At 42.2% G+C, this 26068-nt stretch overlaps 1 protein-coding gene across 2 annotated transcripts in view; it reads left to right on the top strand.

Annotated features, from left to right (window-relative positions):
• CTDSPL2 (CTD small phosphatase like 2) overlaps positions 1-26068 on the top strand; it is a 72515-nt gene that overhangs the window by 32269 nt on the left and 14178 nt on the right. For both annotated transcript variants that reach the window (XM_037910759.2, XM_043523758.1), the window contains 6 exons: positions 4213-4351; positions 7956-8105; positions 8576-8791; positions 9609-9687; positions 9980-10091; positions 11024-11110. In XM_037910759.2, coding sequence (XP_037766687.1) covers positions 4213-4351; positions 7956-8105; positions 8576-8791; positions 9609-9687; positions 9980-10091; positions 11024-11110 — 783 coding nt within the window. The remainder of the gene's footprint in view (positions 1-4212; positions 4352-7955; positions 8106-8575; positions 8792-9608; positions 9688-9979; positions 10092-11023; positions 11111-26068) is intronic.

The raw sequence follows: 26068 nt of genomic DNA, 5'->3' as shown, positions 1-26068 counted from the left end.
GGCAGATAAATTAGTTTAGACTAGAACATGTTTTTTATTGTTAAAGTGAAGTGTTAAAAATGGCAGTTTTATAATTTTGCATTATAGTTAAAATAATACGTAAAGATGCAGTGAAGTATAAAAAATTCTAATCAAATTGTCTCAGAAAGCTGGGTGACTAGGCAACAAAATGGCAGATGAAATTCAGTGTTGATAAGTGCAAAGTAATGCACATTAGAAAACATAATCCCAACTATACATTCAAAATGTTGCGTTCTAAATTAGCTGTTAACACTTGAGAAACAGATCTGGGAGCCATCGTGGATAGTTCTCTGAAAGCATCTGCTCATCTACAGCAGCAGTCAAAAGAGAAACAGTGTTAGGAACCGTTAGAAAAGAGAGAGATAGTAAGGCAGAAAATATCATAATGCTACTATATAAATCCATGGTATGCCCATACCTTGTGTACTGCATGCAGTTCTGGTTGCCCCATCTCAAAAAAGATACATGAGAAATGGAAAAGGCAGAGGAAGGGCATAAAAATGATTAAGGGTATGGAACAGCTTCCATTTGAGGCGAGATTAAAAAACCTGGGACCGTTCATTTTAGGAAAGAGATGACTACGTGGGAGTATGTTAGAGGTCTATAAAATCATGAATGGTGTGGAGAAAGTGAATAATGAAGTGTTGTTTACCCTTTCACATAACACAATAACCAGGAGTCACCCAATGAAATTAATAAGCAGCAGGTTTAAAACAAGCATAAGGAAATATTTCTTCATACAATGCACAGTCAAACTATGGAACTTTGTTTCCAGGTGATGTTGTGAAGGCCAAAAGTATAACTGGATTCAAAAGAGAATTACATAAGTTCCTGAAGGATAGGTCCATCAATGACTATTAGTCAGGATGGTCAGGGACACAACCCCATGGTCTGGGTGTCCCTAAATCTCTGACTGCCAGAAATTGGGACTGGACAAAAGGGGATGGATCACTTGAAAGGTCCAGTTCTTTCAATTCCCTGTGAAGCATCTGGCACTCGCCAGGATACTGGGCTAATTGGACCATTGGTTTCACCCAATATAGATATTCTTATGTTCTTAGATACCATGCAGCTCAGTGTGTCCTAGGAATTTGTTCAGCACCCATTGTAGCAGGAAATAGGCACTGACTTAAAGGAACTGTCAAATCATATATATGTTAACATTTTTCTTTACCTGTGGAAAATTCTGTATTGTTAAAACTGTTTAAATTTTGCATATTATTAAACTCAGGCAATAAATCGATTTTACTTTCTGACTCCTATGCTCTAGCACAAAGCAAAATACTTTGGGTTGCGAACACGTCAGGGATATGGTTAAGTGCAAACAAAAACAGTTTTCATTGGAATTAAAAAAATAATTGGGAAGATTTCTGATGATTTAGATTTTGGAAAATTCCCCCATCCCTTTTTTAATTGTAAATATTCATCCTAAATTTTATCTTCACAAGTTCCCTTTAAATATAAAATTCCATGTTTTTCATAAATATTGTCTGTCTTGTCTTCTGTGTCCAGAACAGCACTTGTAGTGGCAGTGGCATTAACATTGCATGCTATTGATTGATATTGCTGGGCTATACTGCAAAGCTCTCATGACAACACAAAGTAGTCTTGTGGTTACCATGGTAACATCAGAACTCTTTCAGGTGGTATGTGTGTTATATTATACAATAGTTCAGTTACCTGTATATTATAATATAAATTAAGAGATAGATTGTATGGATCTGTGGCAATAAATGTATAGCAACATATACTTTAAAATATACTAATTCTGACATCAGAGTCATAGTCCATCACTCTGACATCACACTGATGGCTTGTGGGGGTGGGTCATTAAACCCTCCCCCCAAAAAGTTCAAGCTATTTACTTACATAAAAGTAACTAAAATATGGTTAATAAAATTCTGATGACATTGGGCCTTATCTTATAATCTACATAATGCTCTCAACTCCCATTTAAGTGAATAGATAACTTTAAAACAGTCATACTAATTCTAATATCAGAGTTACAGACCACCAGTCTGACATCATAGAGAAACTAATGCAGATAAGGATGTCGTTTAGATCAGGCACCTTGCAGGACTGAGCCCTGTTTAGAAAGCATTTTTAACAGTTTCTAAGAAGTTTAAGATAGTAGGTTTTTTTAATGATAACACATCCAGTAATATTTTTTTAAGAGTTTTAAAACTTGAAACATTACAACACATTGACTGAAGTAAGTTATACCAAATTTATTTTGTTTGTGGGTTCTGGTAACATCATAAATTACATTAGCTTTGCTTTTGTGACTTGCAGTGCATCCTCTTCTTTGAAATCATTGCAACCCATTCATTAACTTGCATTTTTATTCCATGGTTTCTGAAAAATCTAAAGAACAGATATCCTATTGATATCAGTGTGACATTGCCATATTAGTTTCAGTATGATGCAATTAGTAATACTAATTGGATATATTCAGGATATTAATTGTAAACAGAAATCTTTACAGTAGAAATTTGCTAATATAAAGCACATAGAACAATGACATAATATTGTGCCATTTTATTCGTGAATGCTGTTGACAGACACTTAACTCCACTTTTGTTGATCGTGATTTTGCCAGAACCGCTCTTGTTCATTGGCTTTTCTTTCCTTATTATATTTATTTGTTTTGCTGCTTTTAGTCTTTTCTTTGGATATTTTATTTTAATTCTTTGTTTGTTTTCATCAAATAAATATCTTTTAGAAGTGGTGGAGTTTTCTTTTGGCTTTTCTTACAGGAAAAGGAAAGTTGTCTCTACAGTTTGGGTTTTAACCTTTTTAGTGACTGTAATGCTCCTGAGAGGTGCAAAATTGACAGTCCTGGAGACTGAAATCCATTTTCCACAGAACAGTTACAGCCAGGGCAGCAGCAGTGGTAGCTTCCCCACACCACCGTGGTCTATTCTTTTGGAGGGACCACCTCTAGGATGAAAGGGTAGTTCAGTCTCCGTGCTCATTCAGTTCTTTGCCTCTCTTCTGAGACTGTCAATAGGAGTTCCACTAGGTGCCAGTCATGATAGTGTTTTTTTGTGATGATTCTGTATCTGTCCACTAGGAACTGGAATGAGAACACCAATGCTTTTCACTTAGGCCACTGAACAATCATGTGCTCCAGCCCCCTAATCATTGTTGTTGCCCTCTGCTGGACTCTTTTCAGTTTTTCCACATCCTTCTTGTAGTGTGGGGCCCGAAACTGGACACAGTACTCCAGATGAGGCCTCACCAAAGTCGAATAGAGGGGAACGATCACGTCCCTCAATCTGCTGGCAATGCCCCTACTTACACAGCCCAAAATGCCGTTAGCCTTTTTGGCAACAAGGGCACACTGTTGACTCCTATCCAGCTTCTCGTCCACTGTAACCCCTAGGTCCTTTTCTGCAGAACTGTTGCCTAGCCACTCGGTCCCCAGGACCGACCCTTGGGGCACTCCGCTTGATACCGGTTGCCAACTAGACATGGAGCCATTGATCACTACCTGTTGAGCCCAACAATCTACCTTATAGTTTCAGTATGCTGCAGATTGTCATCTTTAGGTTTCAGATTTAACATTCTATTAAGATTCATGGATAGGGCCCTACCAAATTCATGGTCCATTTTGGTCAATTTCACTGTCATAGGAATTTAAAAATCATAAATGTAATGATTTTAGCTATTTAAATCTGAAATTTCACGGTATTGTAATTGTAGGGGTCCTGACCCAAAAAGGAGTTGTGGGGAGGGGTTGTGGTACTGTTACCCTTACTTCTGCACTGCTGCTGGTATGGTATGGTATTGCCACCTTACTTCTGTGCTGCTGCCTGCAGGGCTTCGCCCTCAGTAAGCAGCCGCCCAGCTCTGAAGGCAGCAGCGCAGGAGTAAGGGTGGCATGATACGGTATTGCTGCCCTTACTCCTGCATTGCTGGTGCCGGGGTGCTACCCTCAGAGCTGGGTGCCCGGCCAACAGCCGCCGCTCTCCGGCTGTCCAGCTCTGAAGGCAGCACAGAAGTAAGGGTGGAAATACTGCGACCCCTCTAAAATAATCTTGCAACCCACTCTGCAACTCCTTTTGGGTCAGGACCCCCTATTTGAGAAATGCCGGTCTCCCCCATGAAATCTGGTGTTTTTAAAATTTTCTGGTGTATTTAGTGGAAGAAAGGACACTATTCAGTGTGTTTTTCCTTTTCTGTTTTAAGGAAGAAAGAGAAAATCCTGCAAAGAGAAGTAGAATTGAACGTGATATAGATAACAGCTTGATTTCTTCCACACCTCGAACAGGAGAAAAGCCTAACAAACAGATCTCTCGAGTAAGGCGGAAAAGTCAAGTAAATGGAGGTTTGTAAATATTCCATTCCTATATTGATAGGACAGAGTTAGAGGGTCAAGATCTAATACTTGTATGGTGACATATTAATACAGGGCTTGACTCTGCCCTGCTGGAGTAAATGCAAATTTTGCCATTAACGTCAGTGGGAGCAGAGTTGGACTCACAGTATCTGAAGTGTTCTTTCCTGGAGAGTAATTGTAAGTATACGGCGTGGATGAGACTGAGAAACAATCTGATTAATATGATTTTTCTTTTTAAGAACCATTCAGTTATGGGAAAATCACCACATATCTTGGAACTATTTAGCCATAGCATTTTCCACTTAGAAAGGCAATAAGAATACTTCGTTATGTGAAATTGCTCATCTTCACAGTGTTTTACGACAAGTGAAATGTCATTCCTTAACAGGTAGTTTGTATAAGAATCATTCCACTTTGCAGGTGCTGAAGGCACTTGGTGAAATAAGCGCAAGAAATGAAATTCTTTCACAAAAGCACACACAGGCATGTATTATTCTGTGCTTGTAGTAATGCCAATTTTAAAATGTAAAATTTATATTCATATTTTAACATCCTTAACCACCTCTGCTGTTCTAACCCTAACCTACTCCATAAAGTCAGGCTTCCAGCTTTAAACAGATTTCCCACTGAACTCATAACTTAAAATCCCGCCCCCCCTTTCCCCTCCCTGCTTTATTGAAAAGCAAACCCAGAAGTGTCTTGTTCTTTGCATTATTTAAAACATTTTAAAATCTTTTTAGGGTTGTTGAATAGCTTTGTGATCTGGTTGATAGATAGACTTTCTATTTTCAACTTGTGTGTTTATTGAGATAATTACATGACTTGGAATTCTTTGTCAGCTGATCAGACTGCAGCTTTCAAGCTATTTTCTAACTAGCCATGACTTGTCTGGTGCAGTAACAAAGGAATGTTCTATTTTCAGAGAATGTAGGGATTACTTAGTGCAAAATTTTCTTAATGAACTCATTATTTTACATCAGTTGAATACAAGTTCTTATATTTGACAAGAAAAATAGTTGTATAAAGAATAATGTGTTCTTAATTACCTAGTAAAGCAATAATTCCATCATTCGAAACTGGTGATAATGACCTAAACCATGAATCCTATTTTAGACCAGAATAGTCTGTTTGTCACCAGTATCCCAAAATGAAATTACTTTAATGGGCTTTGGATTGAGCTGATAATACATAGGTTGAGGAAAACAGTTTATTTTTGTAGTTGTGTTTCATCGTCCTTGTCCCTGTTCTTACTTCTTCCCCTTCTCCCCCACTTTTTTTGGTATCTCAGATTCCCTTTGTCCTCCTACTTTCCTTGTTTCTCTCTCTCAGGACAGCTTGCATTGATGGCTGCGAGGTTGGCTGTGACCAGCCATTCAGATGCAACACGGATTTACCTGTAGAAGTTTCTTAAAATGTGCTGTCATCTGTCCTTTGGTGAACAGATCAAATAAATGTCTGCTAGGGAATTATGATTTTTCCCTACCCCTTTCAAAGATTCGGGTGGTGGTGTTCTGGTGTTCAGTAGTGGTACAAGAGGTCTTGTTTCCAAACAGAAAGACATACCTAGTTAAATGGAAATGCTTCTCGTAGTGGAGTCATGTTCACCACTTGGACTCTTCTGTTCAGAATATAATGGACGATTATTGTCTTTGAAACACTCTGGATTCTTATTTAGTTCTGTTAGAGTTCATCTAGTTTCTCTATCAGCATATCTCCTGCTAGAGGCAGGTCATTTGATTTTCTCTGACCCAGTGTGTCTAAATTTTTTAATGGCCTGATTCCTGCATTTCCACCAGTTATAGAGCTTTTCCCTATCTAAGACTTGGATCTTTTTTGAATGCATGTCATCGTGTTCTTTATATCACTTTTCTGTTAAGACAATGTTTTTGATAGCCTTCACATCAGCTCTCATAGTGAGTGAAATACAGGCTGTGATGACTGGCTCTCCATATGCTGTGTTTCATAAGGACAGAGTCACTTTCAAGCTAGATCAGAAATGTTTACCAAATGTGGTTTTGGAATTCCATATGAACCAGTTCATATGCTTACCAATATTTTTTCCTAAACCTAATGACTTTCCTATAGAGGTTAAAGTCCATGTGCTGGATGTTTCTAGGGCTATACCTTTTTATTTATCCAGGACAAAGCCATTCTGTAAATTCTGTAAATTGGCTAGACAGACTTGTTACCAAAAGTCACATATAAAGGGGCCAAAGTTGTCATATCAGAGACTCTATATGGATGGTGGACTGTGTTCGGATTTCCTGTTCATTAAACAAACTACCCCTTCCCTATCGAGTCAGGGCGCATTCTATCAGCATCTGTAGCTTGTTTTGGAGAGTACCTGTTTCTGAGATTTGGTAGAGTAGCTGCTTGGAATTTGGTTCATATATTCATCAATCGCTACTCCGCTGTGACATTTTCTAGATCAGATGCCCTGTTGGGCAGAGGTGTCTCAGTCATTTAGATAAGATTCCTGTTTCCTTAAGGGGTAACTGCTTGTCAGTTACCTATAGTGGGATCCATGTGGACAAATGCTCAAAGCAGAAGTTATTTATGTTACAGTAACTGGAGTTCTTCAAGATGCCTTTGTCCACATGGAACCCATGGTCTGCTCTGCTTTCCAGTTGGATTGGAATCCTTACATGGATATTCAATATTAGTGAAGGAACTAAATGGTGGTTGCAGCTGCTCCACCCTTAATACCCTGGTTGTAGGGGGCGTGAGGGCATCCAAGGCACATATGCAGCTCTGACGGATATTGCTGGCTAAAAGATTCCAAATTCGCGTGTATGAGGCATACATACCTGCGGTGGAATCCGTGTACACAAAGGCATCTCAAAGAACTCCGGTTACTCTAAGGTAAGTAAGTATCTTTGTTTCAGCATCAGAATGACACCACTTTATTTTTTAGCTCTTACCCAAACCAGTTCTGAGCTGGCACTTTTCAGCTCTGGGATGCACATGATAATACACACACATTAATAAAAAGCCTTACTCAATTGTTAATTAAAACTGAGATTTGCTTAATTATGTTCCATGACTGTTGGTATCTGTGGTTACGAAGAATAGTTCTAGTATTTTACTAGAGAATCAAAAATGGCATACAGAATAGCTAAGTAAGAGCTTGATCCTGGGAGGTGACAAACATACTCAATATCCATTGGAGTCCTGTTGACACTGGAATCAGTAGGCACTGAAAGTGCCCAGCACCTTGCAGGAGGCATTCTGCACCTTGCAGGATTGATTGCTAAATGTTTAAATAAAGTATTTTATAAATTTCTACTCATTAATTTTAACTTTTTTTTCTCTTTATAATAACTGATTCTTGCTAATTTTGATTCCTTATTTAAAGTGCTATAGAAAACTGATGTTGTTTTTGATGGTGAGATATTTAATTTTCAGTAAGTGATGGTTCTTTTTTAGTAAAATTTGTATGTCAGCTTATTTGACCTGTGGTGGAGAATGAGGAAAATTCACTGTAGCTCATATAATAAAATTACAACAAGAAAAGAGCGCAAGTAGACATGAGGAATAAAATCAGTCCACTGCAGTTTTATATCTCTTTTTTTTTTTTCCTTTTCTTTTACAGAAGCTGGAAGTTATGAAATGACAAACCAACATGTAAAGCAAAACGGAAAATTAGAAGATAATCCTGCCACTGGCAGTCCGCCCCGGACTACATTATTGGGGACCATATTTTCTCCTGTTTTCAATTTTTTCTCACCAGCAAACAAAAATGGTAATTATTATCTAAAGCTACATAATATATATTAACATAAAAGCTAAGTATAATTCATATTTTTTAAAGTTGTTTAGACCTCTAATGCAACAGATGATCCTTCTTGCTGACCTGCAGAGCAAGAGCTACAGTTGCCATAAAGAAAACTGTACCTAACTATTAGAAGGGTTGCTTGAGCTATATAAGAGGAGGCATGGGCTTAGTTGCATTAACATATTTGTTTCCTTGTTGTATATGTCTAACACTTCACTTTGATTTACAAGGTGTAAGAAACTAATTTGGTATTTTTCACCCTATCCAAAATAGATTTCTCTTTCTCCACCCACTTTTGGTTTGTATTTTAATATCATGAATTAAATTAGGGACATCTTCAGTTATTTCAGAACACATTATCTCTGCATCTGCGAATATTAATACTCTGTGAAGTAATTCAACGTTAGGATAATGATTGTACTGAAACCTCATTTCAGGAACATCAGGATCAGATTCTCCTGGGCAAGCTGTTGAAGCTGAAGAAATAGTCAAACAGCTTGATATGGAACAGGTGGATGAGATCACTACCAGTACTGCAACATCGACCAATGGAGCAATTTACACTAGCCAAGCAGTGCAAGTTAGATCTACTATCAACAACGGTTTGGAAGAAGTGGAGGAAACAACTGATCGTGATCTACCACCACTTACAGGTAAGAAACTTGCATTTTCCTGGTACTCTTAAGTTAAATGTGCAGTAATAAAAATGTGTTTGCACATTTGAGTAGAAGCTTTCTAGCCCAGAGTGTTCCTGTATTTTATATAAACAAAGATTCCGCAAAGCATTTACTTGCATGCTGATTTTCGTGAGCAGTAGCCTGGGAAACACACTTTGTTATTCGCCAAAAATAGAATTTCATTGTAAACTTCTCAGGCCAAATCCATTCCTGGTGTGACTCAATTGACTTCCAAATTAAAATAAAGCCTAATTCAAATGAATATTGTGATTCCAGGTGTCAGATTTTCTGAGTCAATATGTTTAATGCCAAATGTATTAGAATAAAATGTAAACTCTTGAAATGCCCATCACCAGAAAAAAGTTCCCAACCCTTTGGTTGCTGTCACCAAAATAACATAGACAAATGACAGATTTATATAGGTCCCTCCTTAATTTACAGTGTTTCCTTCAAGAGAATCATCATGTTCTTTTCGGATGAAAATTCTTGAAACATTAAATTTACCATTGTGCACAGGGCCATCACAAGCCTATGCACTATTTAAGTCTCACTTTAAAGTTTCACAAAATTGGTATTTAAGTAGAGCGTAGCTTTGTGTGGGTTCACTGCTGGGAGGTGAATTTCACCCTACAAGACGTAGGGCTGAGGTGAGGAGAAGAAGGTGGAGAATTTTCATGCTGCTATGAAGACTTGCGCATTAAGTGCAAAATTTTCACATTTTAAAACTGCACTAATAAGACTAGCTCTTGTGGGGTTTTTTGTTTTGTTTTGTGTTTTTTCCACTGAATTTTAGCACCAGTATCTCCAGACAGTGGTTATTCATCAGCTCATGCGGAAGCCACCTATGAAGAAGACTGGGAAGTCTTTGATCCGTAAGTGTTAATATTTTTACTGAAACATTACTTTTATAATTTTGGGCATTGGATAAAAAAAACCTTTTATTTGAACAAGTGCTTTGTCATGTTTAGAACTTGCTTGCTGTGAACTCTATTTGAAAACTGCTAATTGTAAAACTAGTATATTATGACTGTTCATGGCTTGTTATATTCAGTTTAAATTGTTTCTTACATTGTCTTAATTACTTTAAATTACTTTAGTTGACTTAGCATTGTCAGTTAAGGTAATGTGAATATAGTTACACAACAAATTCTCTTTCCTTTTTAGATATTATTTCATCAAACATGTTCCACCACTAACTGAAGAACAACTTAATAGGAAGCCAGCTCTTCCACTGAAAACAAGAAGCACACCAGAATTCTCTTTAGTTCTAGACTTGGTAAATATGCATATAGACATAAGTTAGTAGTGGGGGAAGAGTGAATTTATGTTCCACTTATTTTACGTATTGGACACATTGGGAACATGATGCTCCCATTATTAAAAAGAGACCTTATTAAATGCACATGTTGAAAGACTATAAATTATTCAAAAAGGTTTAAAAATTTTCAATTAAAAAGACACCGAGTATAAAGAAATAATTTGAGAAACTGTCACTGAGTAACAAGAATGGAAAATTCACTGCATTTGTTGCATGATTCAACATTTTTCTTAAACATTTAAATTTTTTTTTTAAATCTTCATGAATAAAAGTTAGCTGACCCTCCAGAGGTCCTTCCCAAAGGAGTAGTGGAGAAAATCAGATATAATAAAGGAGAAAATTCAGCATTACCTGTATTTGATGAAATACTTACAAAAGGATGCGTCTCCCAGTGAGATTCCCTTAAGTCTGAGAGAACTTTTCTCACAGAGAAGAAAGCATGCTTCTCTTTAGAACTATTTGTTTTCACCCTCTGTTGATCCATTTTATTGTATTTAAGCAGTTGTTACTGGATAATTCAGTCACTGGTTATATATAGTTGTCATTTAATGAATAAAGAAGTCTAATTTTTTTAATGAAATGGGGGAAAAAACAAATAACTCTAGGAAGACTCATTATATAACAGCTAAAGTTGAGATTGATATTATAAGCACTGTGTTAATGCCACAGTTACAAATGAAATTCTTTCAGATTTGCAACATTAATGAATTGTATAATATACTAATAGCTGTCTTTCAAACCTTAGCAGCAGTACATTAAAAATTAAATTGACCAGACTGAATTATAGAGTATATTTCCCTTCCAAAAGAACATAAAGAAGCAAATAGTCCTTTTCAACAGTCCTGTCACAAAAGCATCTTAATTTAGTATGATCTTTTTATTTTTTCTAGGATGAAACATTAGTGCATTGTAGTCTAAACGAGCTAGAAGATGCTGCACTCACTTTTCCAGTGCTTTTCCAAGATGTCATTTACCAGGTAATTAGAAATATATAGGAAAAATATACTTTTTTGTTTGTTTAATAGATAAAGAGATAAAGTTATCATGCCTATGTAATATCTTCATGTCAGGAGAGAGATAAACATTGATTGGCATCTAAACAGCCATTTGAGTTATACGTTGCAGATTTGAAATTTTGTTAGGCAGGTGGTCATGTATTAGGAGTATTGTGGAGTACTTTTTATTACTACAACGTGGTAATGATGATTAATAGTAAAAATGTCAACAATGGTTAGTAAGAAAATGTAAATATTCTTTTTAGCAGCAGTATTCTATAGCAGCCTTTCTCCTTTCCAGCAGATGGAGGCAGGAACATTGAAAGTTCAGGCAGTATCGTTTCCCATGTAATAGTTTGCCACAACTTTCTTCCCTGCCTGGGGAAACCAATTCGTGCTGGTTGATCATTTCTTACTGTGAAAAAGGCTAATCTCCAGAGCCTGAAGTTAACTAGCTTCTATCTAGCACACCTAGTCTTGCATATCCTTTGCCGGTAATGTTTCCACCTCTTCCGCCCCAGCTAGATTCTACTTGGTGATTACAGTTACTTTAGATTGTCTTGTGGAAACTGCTAGTCATTTTTCCTGCTTCAGGCAGTATTATTAGCTTTATATGTTTTACATTGACATACCATAGAGGAACAAGCATGGGAAAGAGGAGATCTGTTCCAGCAACTGCCAAAGATGCTGCACTGACCCAGGCTGTTGTTCTCAGGTCCTTTTGTGTGATGTACCTGGGAGAGGCAACAGCTTCCCCTCCATGTAGTTCGCACGATATTGGACCCCTCTGTAGTATCTTTGGAGAATGAGCCAGTCATCAGGCACCTTAAAAGGAGACTTGTCCAGGTATTTTTCCTAATTTTAAAAATGTTTTTCTTCATTGTTGCATATAAAACCCCTTGGAATTTTGAAACTAAAATAATTTTTTTAAGGGTTTCTTAACTTGTCTCCTATTTGGTGACTGCCATTCTCAGTTTCCTCCTGGATGAGCTGGAAAGGAAGCTTCAAATTAATTCTTTGGGGGCAAATATACTAAAGCCTGTTTTTTCCTTCCCTCTCTGAGGATCTCAGTATGATTTGAGTATTTCTGGCTGTAACTATGCTCTTTTGGTGATGGTGTGTTTTACTGAGTGTAGCTGAGAGCCAGCTTAGGGTCTAATCAAAAGGAAATTTAAGTCAATGAAAAAACTATCTTACAAGGTTTCTGTATCTGTATTTAATAACATTGTACGTAAGCCTGTACTTCTTTTTATCCAATAAGATGATAATGTAGTTTCATCTATTGTGCCTTAGTTATCTCCCAAGCTTAGAATTGCAAAGGAGCAGTACCTTCACAAAGTAGACTTGATAAGGACAGCCTGTGTCTACATCAAGTATGTTGTTTTAGGATTCTTGCCCATCTGTTTATTTTATTGAAGTCCTTATACACCAGACATGGCAACCCAGAAAACATTCACCTCTTGCTGCGTGAGGGATAATAAGCAGGAGACTAAACTGTCAAGAATTGAGTTATAACCGTAAAATTCAGATAATTCCTGAACAGAAACTGGTTAATATTACATACATTCTTAGCTTTGTATTATAGACAATAGCTAGCTATTTCATCTGCTTTTGAAAAGTGATTCTTTCAATTATCAATTTGGTCATCTCCTATGCAATAGGCCCATCTGAATTTCACATCTCCAAACTCGCCCATAGAGTGTCATTTAAGCTTTCACTGGTGTTGTCTCCTCCTGCTGGCAAGGAGGAAGTAAATGTCTGAGCAAAAGTTGAAGACAAATTATTAGGTAAGAAAATACTGTTATGTGTTTATAAACTACAATACAGTGTAGCTCATTGAAAACAATACCTGACATGGAAAATCAGTTTGTGAAAATGTTTTCTATTAGTCTCTGAACATTTTATGCCTTCAGTTAGACTCTTTTAAGAAATACTATGAAATTAATGATCAAAAACATACTTAAATCTTTTTTTAAGAAAGAGTAAAACTTAGCTCAGTACTACTTTTCCTACAGGATTTCTCCATTCTCTCACACCCAGTTTCACTAATAATTATGCAGATGGAGATCTGGGCTTCATACCATTATGAATTCTCTACCTAACTGAAGGCCATGAACCGATACTTTTGCAGTAGTGGGAGGGTGGATGAGCAAGCAGCTTACTTTGAAGTATATTCCAAAACTGGCCAACAATGCTGCAGGAATGAAGTGATTATAAATATAGTATATATTGAATGCTACAATACTTCTGTCTCTGGAGAACAAGAGTAAATGTTTAATTCTTTAGTACTAGTGTATGAATTTATTTTATAATGTATTAGCACTTTGTGTCGGGCACTCCCTTTTGTTACTTGGTTAAGAGGTTTGCACTGTATTTAGTTTATGCTGCAGAGCCACCAATCCTAGACACTAGGTCATCTTGCTCCCTCCTCCATCCATAGAATAGCTTCCCTTTACAAGTAGGCCTTACTCAGTCAACAGATTTCTTTCTGTTCACTCAGTTCTTGGGCTCAAGAGTCTCACTGATCTTCCTGTCAGCTACATAGCCCAATAGTAGCTGATCAAAAGACATTTCACATATTCTACTCCACTGCAGCCAAACATAACTGGATTGTTCAACTCATTACTATGATAGGATGTGGCAGGGGTATCTGAGAATTTTCATTCCCCTTTTGGTGAAATGCTATTCCAGTAGTTTCTCTAAAAGAGGAACAAAACCAGCAGCCTTTGGATCAGTTGTTCAGGCTTCAGTCTGTGGTAGACACCCACAAAGAAAGCTACGATCAGATTGGGACCTCTTAGCCTCGATCTAATTGGACTTTTAGAACTATGTTTTTCTCACCTGGAGAGCCACAATCAACTAAGAACCTGCTGTTTCTGTTCCTTCATATGATGATCTTCATCTTGAGTCTTTTACGATTGGGTAAGATGAGTCTAGTTGCAAATCCAGAGCTGCTGAACTTCATTGACCTATAACTCCTCAGCATTTCTTTCAGGGACAGAGGAAAAAGACCCCTAAAGCACTGCAGAGTGGTGGACATCTAATTTAATAGGAAATACACATCCGGAGTTCTGCTCCTGTTACATTCTTCCTTTAGTAAAATAGCATTAAAATACAGGTCAAGACTGTTTATTTGGCTAGGTTGCTGCTGCTTATCTTAGATTCCTGAATTGTCACTCTTTGTGTCATTCGGAAGCCTACAATGTCTGTTGAGTAAGTGTGAAGCAATGGAAACAGCTACAAACATGGTTGAGAGCTCTTTTTGTTTAGAATGTCACCAGGTTACCATCCAGTTTTAAAGTTCTCTGCCATTTGACTTTACAAATTACATCCATGTGAAAGTAAGGCATATATCTATGCCATGCCAAGAGTCTCAGACCGTTGTGACATCAGAGGTAACTGAGCCAATCACGACCCTTATGCTATGGCTAAATGGAATGCACTGGTTTCATTGGTTGTATGGGGGAGACTGTACAGATGGTGGATTACTTGGCCCAACTTTCACATCTGTGCAAGAGCATGGGCTTTCAGCTACTAGTAGTCGTCATCATCTGATATCTGGGTAACTAGACAGATATTTCTGTGGGACATGAAAGAAGGAAGGGAAAAATAAGTAGTTAGTTCATCTGGTATGATAAAGTCTTAATGATTGTCTAGCTAATTATGGGATTTTTATTTAGAGCTGTGTCAGAGTGTTTACGATATTACAGAATATTTTCTCCTCCTCTTCTTGTTTGTAATAATTCCTTAGAAATTTAACTAAAATTTATGTCCTAACCAGTTTCTACCCCTCTTCTGCACAGACATTTTGTTGTTGTTGAGGTGCTGGCATTGTTGTTTAAAAAAACATAGTAACAATATGGAAACATTGTGGGGGTGGGGGTTGTACTTGTTTTCATGGATGGAGGTCGGATATACACAGTTACATGGACTATATATAGGAAAAAACTGCATGGCGCAAATTTTAGCCTATGATCATTAATGTCTCTATGTCCTTGTTAAGAGAATGTAAGGTTTTCATTAAAAAACAAAATAACTTCTTTAACGAAGATTAACTAGCTAACTTAACCAGATCATGTTTAATTTTTCTGTTTGCTCTTGCAAATTATTGGATATCATTATTAAACTATTTTAAAATATCTGTTTACTTTTTTCATTCTTACCGGTTTTGAAGCTTGTAATTGATCATTTTTGTCTTAAAAATATAGATTACTCATTCTGAGAATCACTTTAAAAAGTGCAGGTTCTTGAGTTCCATAGCTCTTCATTTGATTTATTTTTCCTTTAGAAGAATTTGTTTCATGCTGTATATCAAATAAAATAAATGCTATATGCTTTTTCCAAATTAGCCACTTGACGACATTTTGAAACACTTTGTAATTACAAATAATTTTGGTTTTCTCAACAAAGATTGGCTAATAGTTAAAGTCTGACAGCTGGCTTGAAAAATTTGGTATACATTTTCAAAAATGCTCTGGTCAATGTTTCAGAGTAGCAGCCGTGTTAGTCTGTATCCGCAAAAAGAAAAGGAGTAATTGTGGCACGTTAGAGACGAACAAATTTATTTGAGCATACGCTTTCGTGAGCTACAGCTCACTTCATCCGATGCATCTGATGAAGTGAGCTGTAGCTCACGAAAGCTTATGCTCAGATAAATTTGTTAGTCTCTGAGGTGCCACAAGTACTCCTTTTCTTTTTTCTGGTCCATGTTGTGGCTTTTAAGTCATGGCTCGAGCTGAAGGGGTGCAGTGCTGCAGAAACCCCATAAGGAATCCTGATTTAGTCAGCTGGTGTTCCCTCTCAGGGGTTCCAGGTAGTGCACAGTGCAGGGACAGTTCCACCACCCTTTCAACAGGTGTACCTGCCTCTTCACTCAGTGGGAGTGGAGCCACAGAATTTAGGCATCTAGTGCCCCTAGTGGGCTAGCCAGGAGCAGAGCCTGCATTTCCCCTCGGGATTGTTCCTGGTCCCTTTACAAGGGCACATGGAGGTCAGGCTCCTTGTGTCGTTATCTCTTTCCCTGCTCTTGTACACCAGATTAGACAATCAAGCCTTGTGTTCGTTACCTGTTATGATTGTAACTTACTCTCTACACCCTACTACTTTGAAAACATGAGGCACTGCTAGTACCTCTCTACGTTGAGACAATACTTTATTGTGCAAGTAAGAGACAGTCTAGTCTAGTATTCTTATAAGTTTTAATCTTCGTTCTGCCACTGACTCAGTGTGGCCTGGGGCAACTGAGGAAATCTCTCTGTCTCAGTTATGGAAAGTAATGGCAAAAATGACCATTAATCATAGCTATTTCTTTTCAAAAACTACATGGTGCACCAGATTCAGCAGAAAATGCTGGAGCTGGGGGTGGGATGGGACGGGGCGGGGCAAGACTTTATGTGTGTATGCACATGCAAGGGAATGTAGGCAGTGAAGGAGGGTAGGCAGAAAGTGATGTGTGAGTATGCAGGACAATGAAGGGATGCAGGTGGGAAGGGTACACATGTTTGTGTGTTCAAGGGAATTTACGGTGCAGGGGAGAGAGGGAAACTTGGGTTGTATGAAGGAGAATGTAGAAGAAAGTAGGGAGGGGGCATTTGGCGTCTGTGCACAGGGTTATGTAGGGAGTGACAAGAGAAAGGGCAGGTTTGTAGGATGGGGAAAGTGGGATATACTCTCCAGTTGCTTTACTATGCTCTGGTGAAACAAAGCAGCTGTAAATGCAATTTAACTGGCTAGTATGCTCTTGCTGCAGAGTGCCATAAAGGAGTCTCAGCACACCAGTGAACTGACCATAAAAGTTAATTTTTTTTTTTTTAAGGTTGATACTTCATATCTTCAAACAATTGGAAATAACACATGATAACATTCTGTTTGGGTTATGAAATTTTAAATTAAAAACAAACTGGGAAATTCTTAGCCCTGGTCTACACTGGGGGAGGGGAATCGATCTAAGTTACACAACTTCAGCTACGTGAATAACGTAGCTGAAGTCGACGTACTTAGATCGACTTACCGCGGTGAGTCGACTGCTGCCGCTCCGCTGTCGACTCTGCCTGCGCCTCTCACGGCGCTGCAGTACAGGAGTCAATGGAGAGTGCTCAGGGGTTGATTTATCACCTCTAGACTAGACGCGATAAATTGATCCCTGCTGGATCGATTGCTGCCTGCCGATCCGGCGGGTAGTGAAGATATAACATTAGAGAAAGGTATGTTAATATGGAGGTAAGGGTGAGAATACATATCAGTAAGGCTACGATTTTGTCATGGATATTTTTAGTAAAAGTCATGGACAGATCAAAAAGTCACGGAAATCATGACCTATCCCTGACTTTTACTAAAAACATCCCTGACAAAATGGGGAGGGAGGAGGATCCAGCATCATGACAGCGGGGTTGGGGCGGGGGGTGTTAAAATCTAATGTACATTTAAAAATCAGTTTAATCTAACCTGGGACCAGCAATACTAGAATGCTGTAATCCTATAGGCAACTGTTTGATCATAGTGTATGTGTAAAATGTCTAGTCAGGTGCCTGATGAATCCGCTTTTGGTTAACCAGCCGAATTCGGGAGCGACCCAGCTTGTTACAAATTTCACAGATTCATGTGTTCTTCTTTGAGTGCTTGCTCATGTCCATTCCATATTAGGTGTGTGTGCTTGCCACATGCACCAGTGCTGGAAGTTTTCCCCTCAGTAGAATCCGTAGGGGACCAGCTCTGGCGTCCTCTGGAGTGACGTCCGCATGGCACGGTATAAGGGGCACCGCTGGCTCCCCCCACCCTCATTTCCTTCTTGCTGCCAGTGATGGTGCTGGAACATCTGCTGCTTCGGCTAGCATTGTTTCGTTCTCTGTCCTTGTGAACTTTGAAAACCTGTAATATAGTTGTATATAATTAGTAGTTGAATTAGTTACACTTAGTAGTAGTTCTCAAACTCTTAGTTAGTCCCGAACGGGACTCAGCCGGGGAACGGGGCATGTCCCGGTCGCCAGGCTTTAAGCCCTGCAATCGTTGCAAACAGTTTATGCCCGTCAGCGATCCTCATAGTAGGTGCTTGGGTGAGGGGCACATAAGCGACAAGTGTTGTCTTTGTAAGTCCTTCAAACCCAGCACAAAAAAGGAGCAGGACAATCTCTTGAAGGCCCTCCCGATGGAGTCAGCATTCACTCCGGCACTGGAGCAACAATCTGACTTGGCACCGAGCATTGCAGCATCGGTGCACAGTGCTCCGCCGTCGACATCCATGAGTCGCCACCAGTGCCCCTCTGTGGCTCCGGCCAAGATGACAGGAAGGGGAAGATCCCCTACCTCCTGCGAGGGAAAAGAGAGGGCTGGGGGTGAGCCAAGACCCACACTGGGCAGCTCAATACCCCCTTCGGGAAGTCAGGCCCCAGCTCAAGACAAGCAGTGTAGTCCATCCCATGCTTTGCCTGTGACTCCAGATAGTGGCACAGGCCTCTGTCAGCTCCAGGTGCCATCGATGCCTGAGGCTCTGCTGGCAGCTCAGGAGATTGTGATGCTTCCAGTGCTGCCCACACCAGCACCAGCGGTACCCAGGTCTTGGGGTAAGCCCGCCTTGGGATCTCTGCGTATGTCCCTGCCCCAGTGGTACCGTTCCCCATTGCGTGGGAGGTCCTGCCACCACTTGCCCGCCCGAACCCGTAATGCCTCAGATAGGCAGGCTCAGCGAAGCCCTCTTTGGTCCCTGGACCTTGGGCACTGACAGCAGGATCTGAGGCGTACCTCGACGGTAGCCTGGCACGGATCCACTGAGGCATGCTCCCCCCTTCCCCCCGGTAGGAGCACTGAGACCAACCCCTGCATCGCAGAGAGCTCGGTACACATCCTGGGACCAACTGAGGGATTGAAGTCACCGGATTGCCGTTGTCAGTCTCTGAGACGGGGATCGCCACATTTGGGGAGTTCCTCCCGGCAACTGGCATGTGATAGCTCCTGGTCCTGCTCGACGTCTCAGTACCAGTCGGATAGCATAAGGTATAGATTGCCAGGTTTCCGACACCAATCCGCTGAACACCGTCAGTCCCCGAGGCCCTGACCAAGACGTTAGTCTTGCTCAGACAGGTCTGCCTCCAGACTCAGTGACGAGCACTGATCAGATAAGATCCGCCACTCCGCCAGATCCTGGTCGCTGGATAGTGACTGCTCTGGCTACAGTTCCGGCACCCAGCAGGGCTTCCTAACTGCAGGGCAACCTCCGGTGCCTGCGTTGTCACCTACATCATCAGCACTGAAACCTGTCCCATGGCCCCAAGCACAGTGGCCAGCATCATGGTAACCATGGAACCCCTGGGGGTTCACCCAGCCTTCTCAGGCTGCCTGCTCAGTGTTGGAAGCCTCGGACAGGCCAGTGGCCTCAACATCCTGACTTCCTCCAGTGCCCGGAACTTCGGGAGGAAGGACCCCACAGGTCCAGGAGGATGCAGGGGAGCAGCCTGCTGGACCACCAATGGACATGGATGCTCCTGTGGTACCAGCATCGTCCTTGTCATTGCTGGACGAGGCTATCACAGAACCCCCTCACCCAGTTCCTCAAGATGACGCTAAGGCGCACCAGGAACTATTGAAGAGGGTCGCATGTCAGACTCTGTGTTTGATGTCCTCTGCTCCCTGCCTGCAATTGAGAGTGGCCAATCACCAGGCCCTCCTTGGCCGCTATGATTACAACATGTGGCAGGCCATGGCCAAGTTCAAGACTTTGCTCCCTGAAGGAATTCCGGGCGATCCTCGAGAAGGACACAACAGCGGCCAGAGTGGCCCTCCAGGGGGCTTCAGACGCGGCAGACTCTGCAGCCCGCACCATGGCCTCCACTATTTCCGTGCAGCGAGTTTCCTGGCTGCTCCTCTCGGGCTTGTCCACCGAGGCTCAGCAGTCGATGCAGGACCTTCCCTTCGACGGCCAGGCCCTATTTGCAGAACAGATACCAAGCTGCATGGGTTAAAGGACTCCCGTACCATCCTGAAAACACTGGGGCAGTATGTCCCAGGCCCGGCACGTAAGCGGTTCAAACCGCAGCAGCCTCAGGGACCAGGGAACCAACCTTGGCAGGACCTGCCTCACAAGAAGGCCAAGGGCTAAAAGTGCCACCCGAGCCACCCCATGCTCAGTCAGGCTCCATCTGGAATAAGCAAGGGGCCAAGTGACTGTTTTGAGGGTGCACCCAAGGGCGACCTACCAGACTATTCCCTGGATCCATCTTCTCTGTTTTTTCCCAACTGCCTTTCCTTTTTCCTCCCTGCATGGACTGCAATAACCTCAGACTGTTGAGTCCTGAACACAGTGGCGCAGGGCTATACCCTCCAGTTTCTTTCTGCTCCCCACTTGTGCACCCCCTTCCCTGTCCCTCTTCAGGGACCCTTCTCACAAGACTCTCCCTGTGCAGGAGGTTCAAGGGTTGCTGCAGCTGGGGGCCATGGAGGAAGTTCCTCTAGAGTACAGGAACAGGGGGTTTTATTCCCGACACTTTTTAATCCCAAAGGCCAAGGGCGATCTGGTAGACTGGTATGCCGCCCTTGACCTAAAGGACAGTTACTTCCACATAGTAATCTTCCAAGGGCACAGACGTTTTCTCCGATTCACGGTGGGACCTGGCCACTACCAATTTACGGTCCTCTTGTTTGGCCTGGTGACAGCACCGAGAGTGTTTACCAAGTGCATATCGGTGGTGGCGGTTTACCTCAGGTGCAGGGATATTCAGATCTACCCGTACCTCGATGACTGGCTGGTCAAGGGCAGCTCCAGGTCTCAGGTCCAAAAGGATGTTGCGGTATTGCAAGCCACGTGCTGCTCCCTGGGCCTACTGGTGAATGACAAAATGTCTACATTAGTTTAAGTGCAAAGGATAGAATTCATTGAAGCGGTGCTGAACTCAACCTGCACGAGAGCGTTCCTGCTGCTAGAAAGGTTTTGGACATTGACAGACCTTATCGTGGAAGTGTCCGCGTTCCCCCTGACTAGGGTCTGCCTGCGTCTGCTGGTGTCACGTGGCAGCTTGCACATATGTTGTCCACCATGCCAGGCTCTGGATGTGGCCCCTGCAGCAGTGGCTGACAACTGTCTATTCCCAGTCCAGAGATCACCTGAAAAAGATGGTTACCATCCCCCCGGCAATACACACCTCGCTATGATGGAGGACCGATCTCGAGAAGGTCCTAGAGGGAGTTCTGTTCAACAGCCCCCCTCACTCCATCAAGTTGGTGTCGGACGCCTCGGACCTCGGCTGGGGTGCGCACCTTGGAGATCTCCAGACCCAAGGTATGTGGTCCCCGAAGGAGGTGGTGCTCCGCATAAGTGTCAAAGAACTCCGAGCAGTCCGATTGACATGCAGCATCTTCCTACCTCACCTGTTGGGCAAGGTGGTGAGAGTCCTGATGGACAATACAGCCTCGATATTGTAAATCAACAGGCAAAGGGAAGCGCGCTTGTCGGCTCTCCGCCAAGAGGCACTCCATCTCTGGAACTTCTGCATCGACCACGAGATCCACCTGGAGGCTTGTCACCTCCCTGGCATCAAAAACATGCTAGCGGATCACCTCAGCAGGGCCTTCTCCTTTCACCACGAATGGTCGCTCCACTGGGAAGTAGCCTACATGGTCTTCTAGAGGTGGGGAACTCCCCAAGTGGACCTGTTCACCACCAGGCAAAACAGAAAATGTCATCAGTTTTGTTCTCTGCAAGGTCTGGGCAAGGACTCCCTCTCCAGTGCCTTCCTCCTGTCGCGGTCGGGGAGCCTGATGTACACATTTCCTCCGATTCCACTCATCAGCAAGGTCCTGGCAAAGATCAAGAGAGACAGAGTGCAGATTATCATGATCTCCTTGGTATGGCCTCGCCAGCACTGGTTTGGCATACTCATGAACCTGTCAGCGGCCCCTCCTGGCCCCTGCCCAACCGACCGGACCTGCTGCCACAGGACCACAATCAGCTCTTACACCCCAACCTTGCATTCCTCCATCTCTCGGCATGGATACTGCATGGCTGAACCTGGAGGAGCAGACCTGTTTGGAGGAGGTCCAACAGGTCCTCCTGGGAAGTAGGAAGCCCTAACTAGACTGACTTATCTGGCCAAGTGGACAAGATTTTCCCGCTGGGCATCCGAGCATGGCATCTCTCCCTTGTGCTCTTCCATACAGGCTGTCCTAGACTACCTGTTTCATTTGAGGAACTAGGACCTGGCACACTCTTCCCTTAGAGTGCATCTCAAAGCCATCTCCACTTTTCACCTGCTTTTCACCCCTAAGGACAGACATTTGTTTTCCCATGACATGACAGTCAGATTTTTGAGAGGGCTTGATATACTCTTCCCGCAGGTACAGACTCCTGTCCCACAGTGGGATCTTAACTTGGTCCTCTCTAGGCTCACTGGCCCGCCCTTTGAGCCGCTGGGCCCCTGCTCCTTTTCCCACCTGTCATGGAAGCTCGCGTTCCTGGTGGCGGAGACATCGGTGAGACGAGTCTCTGAGATTAGAGCCTTGACCTCAGAACTGTCGTACATCGTCTTCTACAAAGACACGGTTCATCTGTGGCCCCACCCAGCCTTCCTGCCAAAGGTGGTATCTACCTTCCTTATGAACCAGGACTTCTTCCACCTGGTGTTCTGTCCCAAACCGCACAAGACCAGCGAAGAGAGGTGTCTTCATGTACTGGACGTCCGAAGGGCCTTGGCTTTTTACTTAGAACATACCAAGCCTTTCCGTAAATCAACTCAGCTCTTCATCACTATAGCGGATAGGATGAAGTGCTTTCCGGTGTCCTTGCGAAGGATTTCCAATTGGATCACCTTCTGCATAAGGACCTGTTACGACCATCCAGATTGGATGGGATTCTGTGCGGTCCTCCCAGCTTTCTACACTGATGTAAAAGGATGTCATATAATTTTTGCACATGTCGTGGTACTGCCATAAAGGGCGACCCCACTTTCTAAAGCTGTCTCGAATGTCACTGTACAAAATGTTCTTGGGAATATGGTCTTCTTCCATTCTCCTGATATGACTGAGCCATTGCAACCTCCTCTTCTTGATAGTAGTTTCTAAGTGTATCTATCATGTGCGCTCCAGCACCTCTGTGTTTGGTATTTTGTCTTCCTGCTCTATTTTCTGGATCTTGCCCAGCCATCTCATGTGGAAGCTATTCAGTCTCCTAATGTGCCTAGCATATGTAGTCCATATTTCTGAACATAAAGCAGGGATGACAGCACACAAGTCTCATAGATTTACATCTTCACCTTTGGCAATAGTTTGCTGTTATTCCATGCACGTTTCTGTAATAGCCCAAAATTCTTAGCTGCTTTTCTGATTGTTAGTTCAGTCTGATGGGCAAGATTTCTGCTGATCATAGAACCCAAGTAGCAAAAGCTGTCAACAACGCAGAGATTTACCCTCCAGAGTGATGTCAGGCATTGGTTCTTCCACCCTTTGGTACACGATCGCAGTCTTCTTGAAACTAATTGTCAACCTGAAGCTCTTGCATGACACACAAAATCTACCCAAGAGATTTTGCAGGGAAGATTCACTGTGGGCAACCAAAGCTGCATCATTCGCAAATAGGAAATCTCTCAGAACCAGCTCTTTCTCCTTGGCTTTCACTCTAATTCTTATGTTGAACAAGCCTCCATCTAGTGTGGTTCGAAGATAAATACCATCATTGCTGTCCTTAAATGCATGAGAGAGCAGGAATGCAAAGTAGAAGTTAAAAAACACAGCGGTTAGGACACACCCTGTTTCACCCTGTTGTTGATGTCAAAGGCACTTGATTCCTAGTCAGCAACGATGGCCCAGCGGTTAAGGTGATTAACCTAGATCTTGGGAGACCTGGGTTCAATTCTGTCCACAGACTGCCTTTGTGACAATGGGCAAGTCACTCAGTCTCTCTGACACTGTTCCTCATCCTGTGCTTTGGATGATTTTGTTAGCTATTTTTTAAAAAAGCCTCATCCACCTTCTTTTTGGGTTAGGTGGTCTGTAGTAGACCGCTATCATGACGTGTATTAAGGTTCTTCAAGTATTTGTCCCTGTGTGTTCTCCACCAGAGTGTGTGTGAGTGCCTGTGTGCCCCCAGTTGGAGATTTTAGCAAGCAGTGTCTGAATACACAACTGCACACCATCCTTCGTCATGCTCCAGTATCAAGGTTTATAAGGAGGTGCAAACCCACTACCACTCCAATTCCATCTCCATAGTCCTTTGCTCAAGATGTATCTTAACAGTGTCCGCTGCTAGATTTACAGCTTCCTTGCTCTTGCTTAGTATTTTATTTTAATATGTTTTTTTCAATGTTAATGTTTGAGCACACATTTATGCTTTTTTGAGGGAGCGGTTCCCACATCTAATCCCTTTCCTTTGTCAGAACTTTCACTTTCAGCCGTTGCGTCTTTTCTGTCCTTTTCCTGCCTGGGTTATTCCAAAGATCCCAGGCTTTAAAACCTGCTAGACCTGCCAAAGGTCTTTTCCCCTCAGTGACAGTGATTCCATTGTCTCTGCTGTCTTGGAGAGTTCTGCGTCCTTTGGCCACGGTCTCTCTGACTGTGCCAGTGCCTTCAGCCTTGTTGAGTGAGGACCATGGGTCAGCTTCAGAAGTGAACCATTCCAAGGGGAAGAGATCCCACTCCCTGGCGAGAAACTCCAAAAGAACAGAAAAGTCACCTTCAAGGCCAGGACTTAAGGAGAGCGTGCATCTAGGTCAGTGAGGCTCTTTATGCTGGCCCTGTGGACGTACGGCACCAGAAGGTGCCAGGGCTGACCAGATGCATACTGCTAAGGGAAAAATTTCCAGTGACTGTACTTGGGGCGTGCACATAGCTACAATGGAATGGACATGTGCAAGCATGTGAAGAAGAACTTGTCATGAACAAGTCCATGATTGGTTGAGCCCATCTGGAAAAGGTCTGAACCAATTGGTTCTTCAGGGACCACTCATGCATCTGTGAGGCATCTCTCCTGGGGCGATCTGCAACCACGTTGTTTCCCCCTGCCAAATGTATTGCTACAGGGTAAATGTTGTGGCGGATGCACCAATCCTATTTCTTTATTGCCTCTGCACACAAAGAGGCGGAGTGAGCAACCTCGTTTGTTTATATAATACATTGCCGATATATTGTCCGTTACTTCCTGCACAATCTTCCCTTGCAAGTGAAGAAGGAATGATCTGTGGGCCAGGTGAGCAGCTCTTAATTCCAGTACATTGCTGTGCACCGTTCTTTCTTGAGAAGACCAGTGTCCTTAAATCATTAAGTTGCTCAAGTGTGCTCCCTAATCCTTTGTTGATGCATCTGAAGTCACTGTCCAGCATGGTCCTGGAGGAGTGAATTACACACCTTTGAGCATGTTGGTCCCGTTTGACCACCAGCATAGAGAGGCTGTAATTTTCCGGGACATGGTGAGAGGCAACTGAAGACAGTCCAAATTTGGACTGTAGACAGGGATGTCCAGTGTTGCAAAAGTATCATTGTCAGAAGGGCAAATGGAGTCATGTAGATAATGGCTGCTGTAAACCCCTTTGAGATCCAGGAGGAAGTTTATCATCAATGTGGGGCAATTTCGGATCTTCAGTAGGCATTGCTCCATTTTGAGAAATCTGTCTTCTGGGAGAAGGGCTCTCCCTGCTGTTGATATGCAATATGCAACCTATAAAGGGGATCTTTTGAATAGGACAAAAGACCAATTTGGAAAGCTGAGGAAAAATTCTAGATGTGATAAGAGGTTGGTTATGGCTACAAACACTGTAGAAAGCTTTCTGTTCAAGTAAGACCAGGTCTTCAGTGGTCAAGAAATGGATGCTTCCATCAGAAGACCAAGATCCATTGCAATATGACTGTTGACGATATAGAACTTCCTATTAATCTGTGGAGTTCCCTGTTTGTTCCTTCTGAGTACTCAGGCCTTGCCTACACAGAAAATTTACACCAGTTTAGTGAAATCAGTGCAAACCCTGT

This window comes from Chelonia mydas, chromosome 10, assembly GCF_015237465.2.
Source record: "Chelonia mydas isolate rCheMyd1 chromosome 10, rCheMyd1.pri.v2, whole genome shotgun sequence".
Classification (NCBI taxonomy): domain Eukaryota; kingdom Metazoa; phylum Chordata; order Testudines; family Cheloniidae; genus Chelonia; species Chelonia mydas.
Note: the sequence above shows the minus strand (reverse complement) of the source record. Positions and strands in the feature narration are given on the sequence as shown.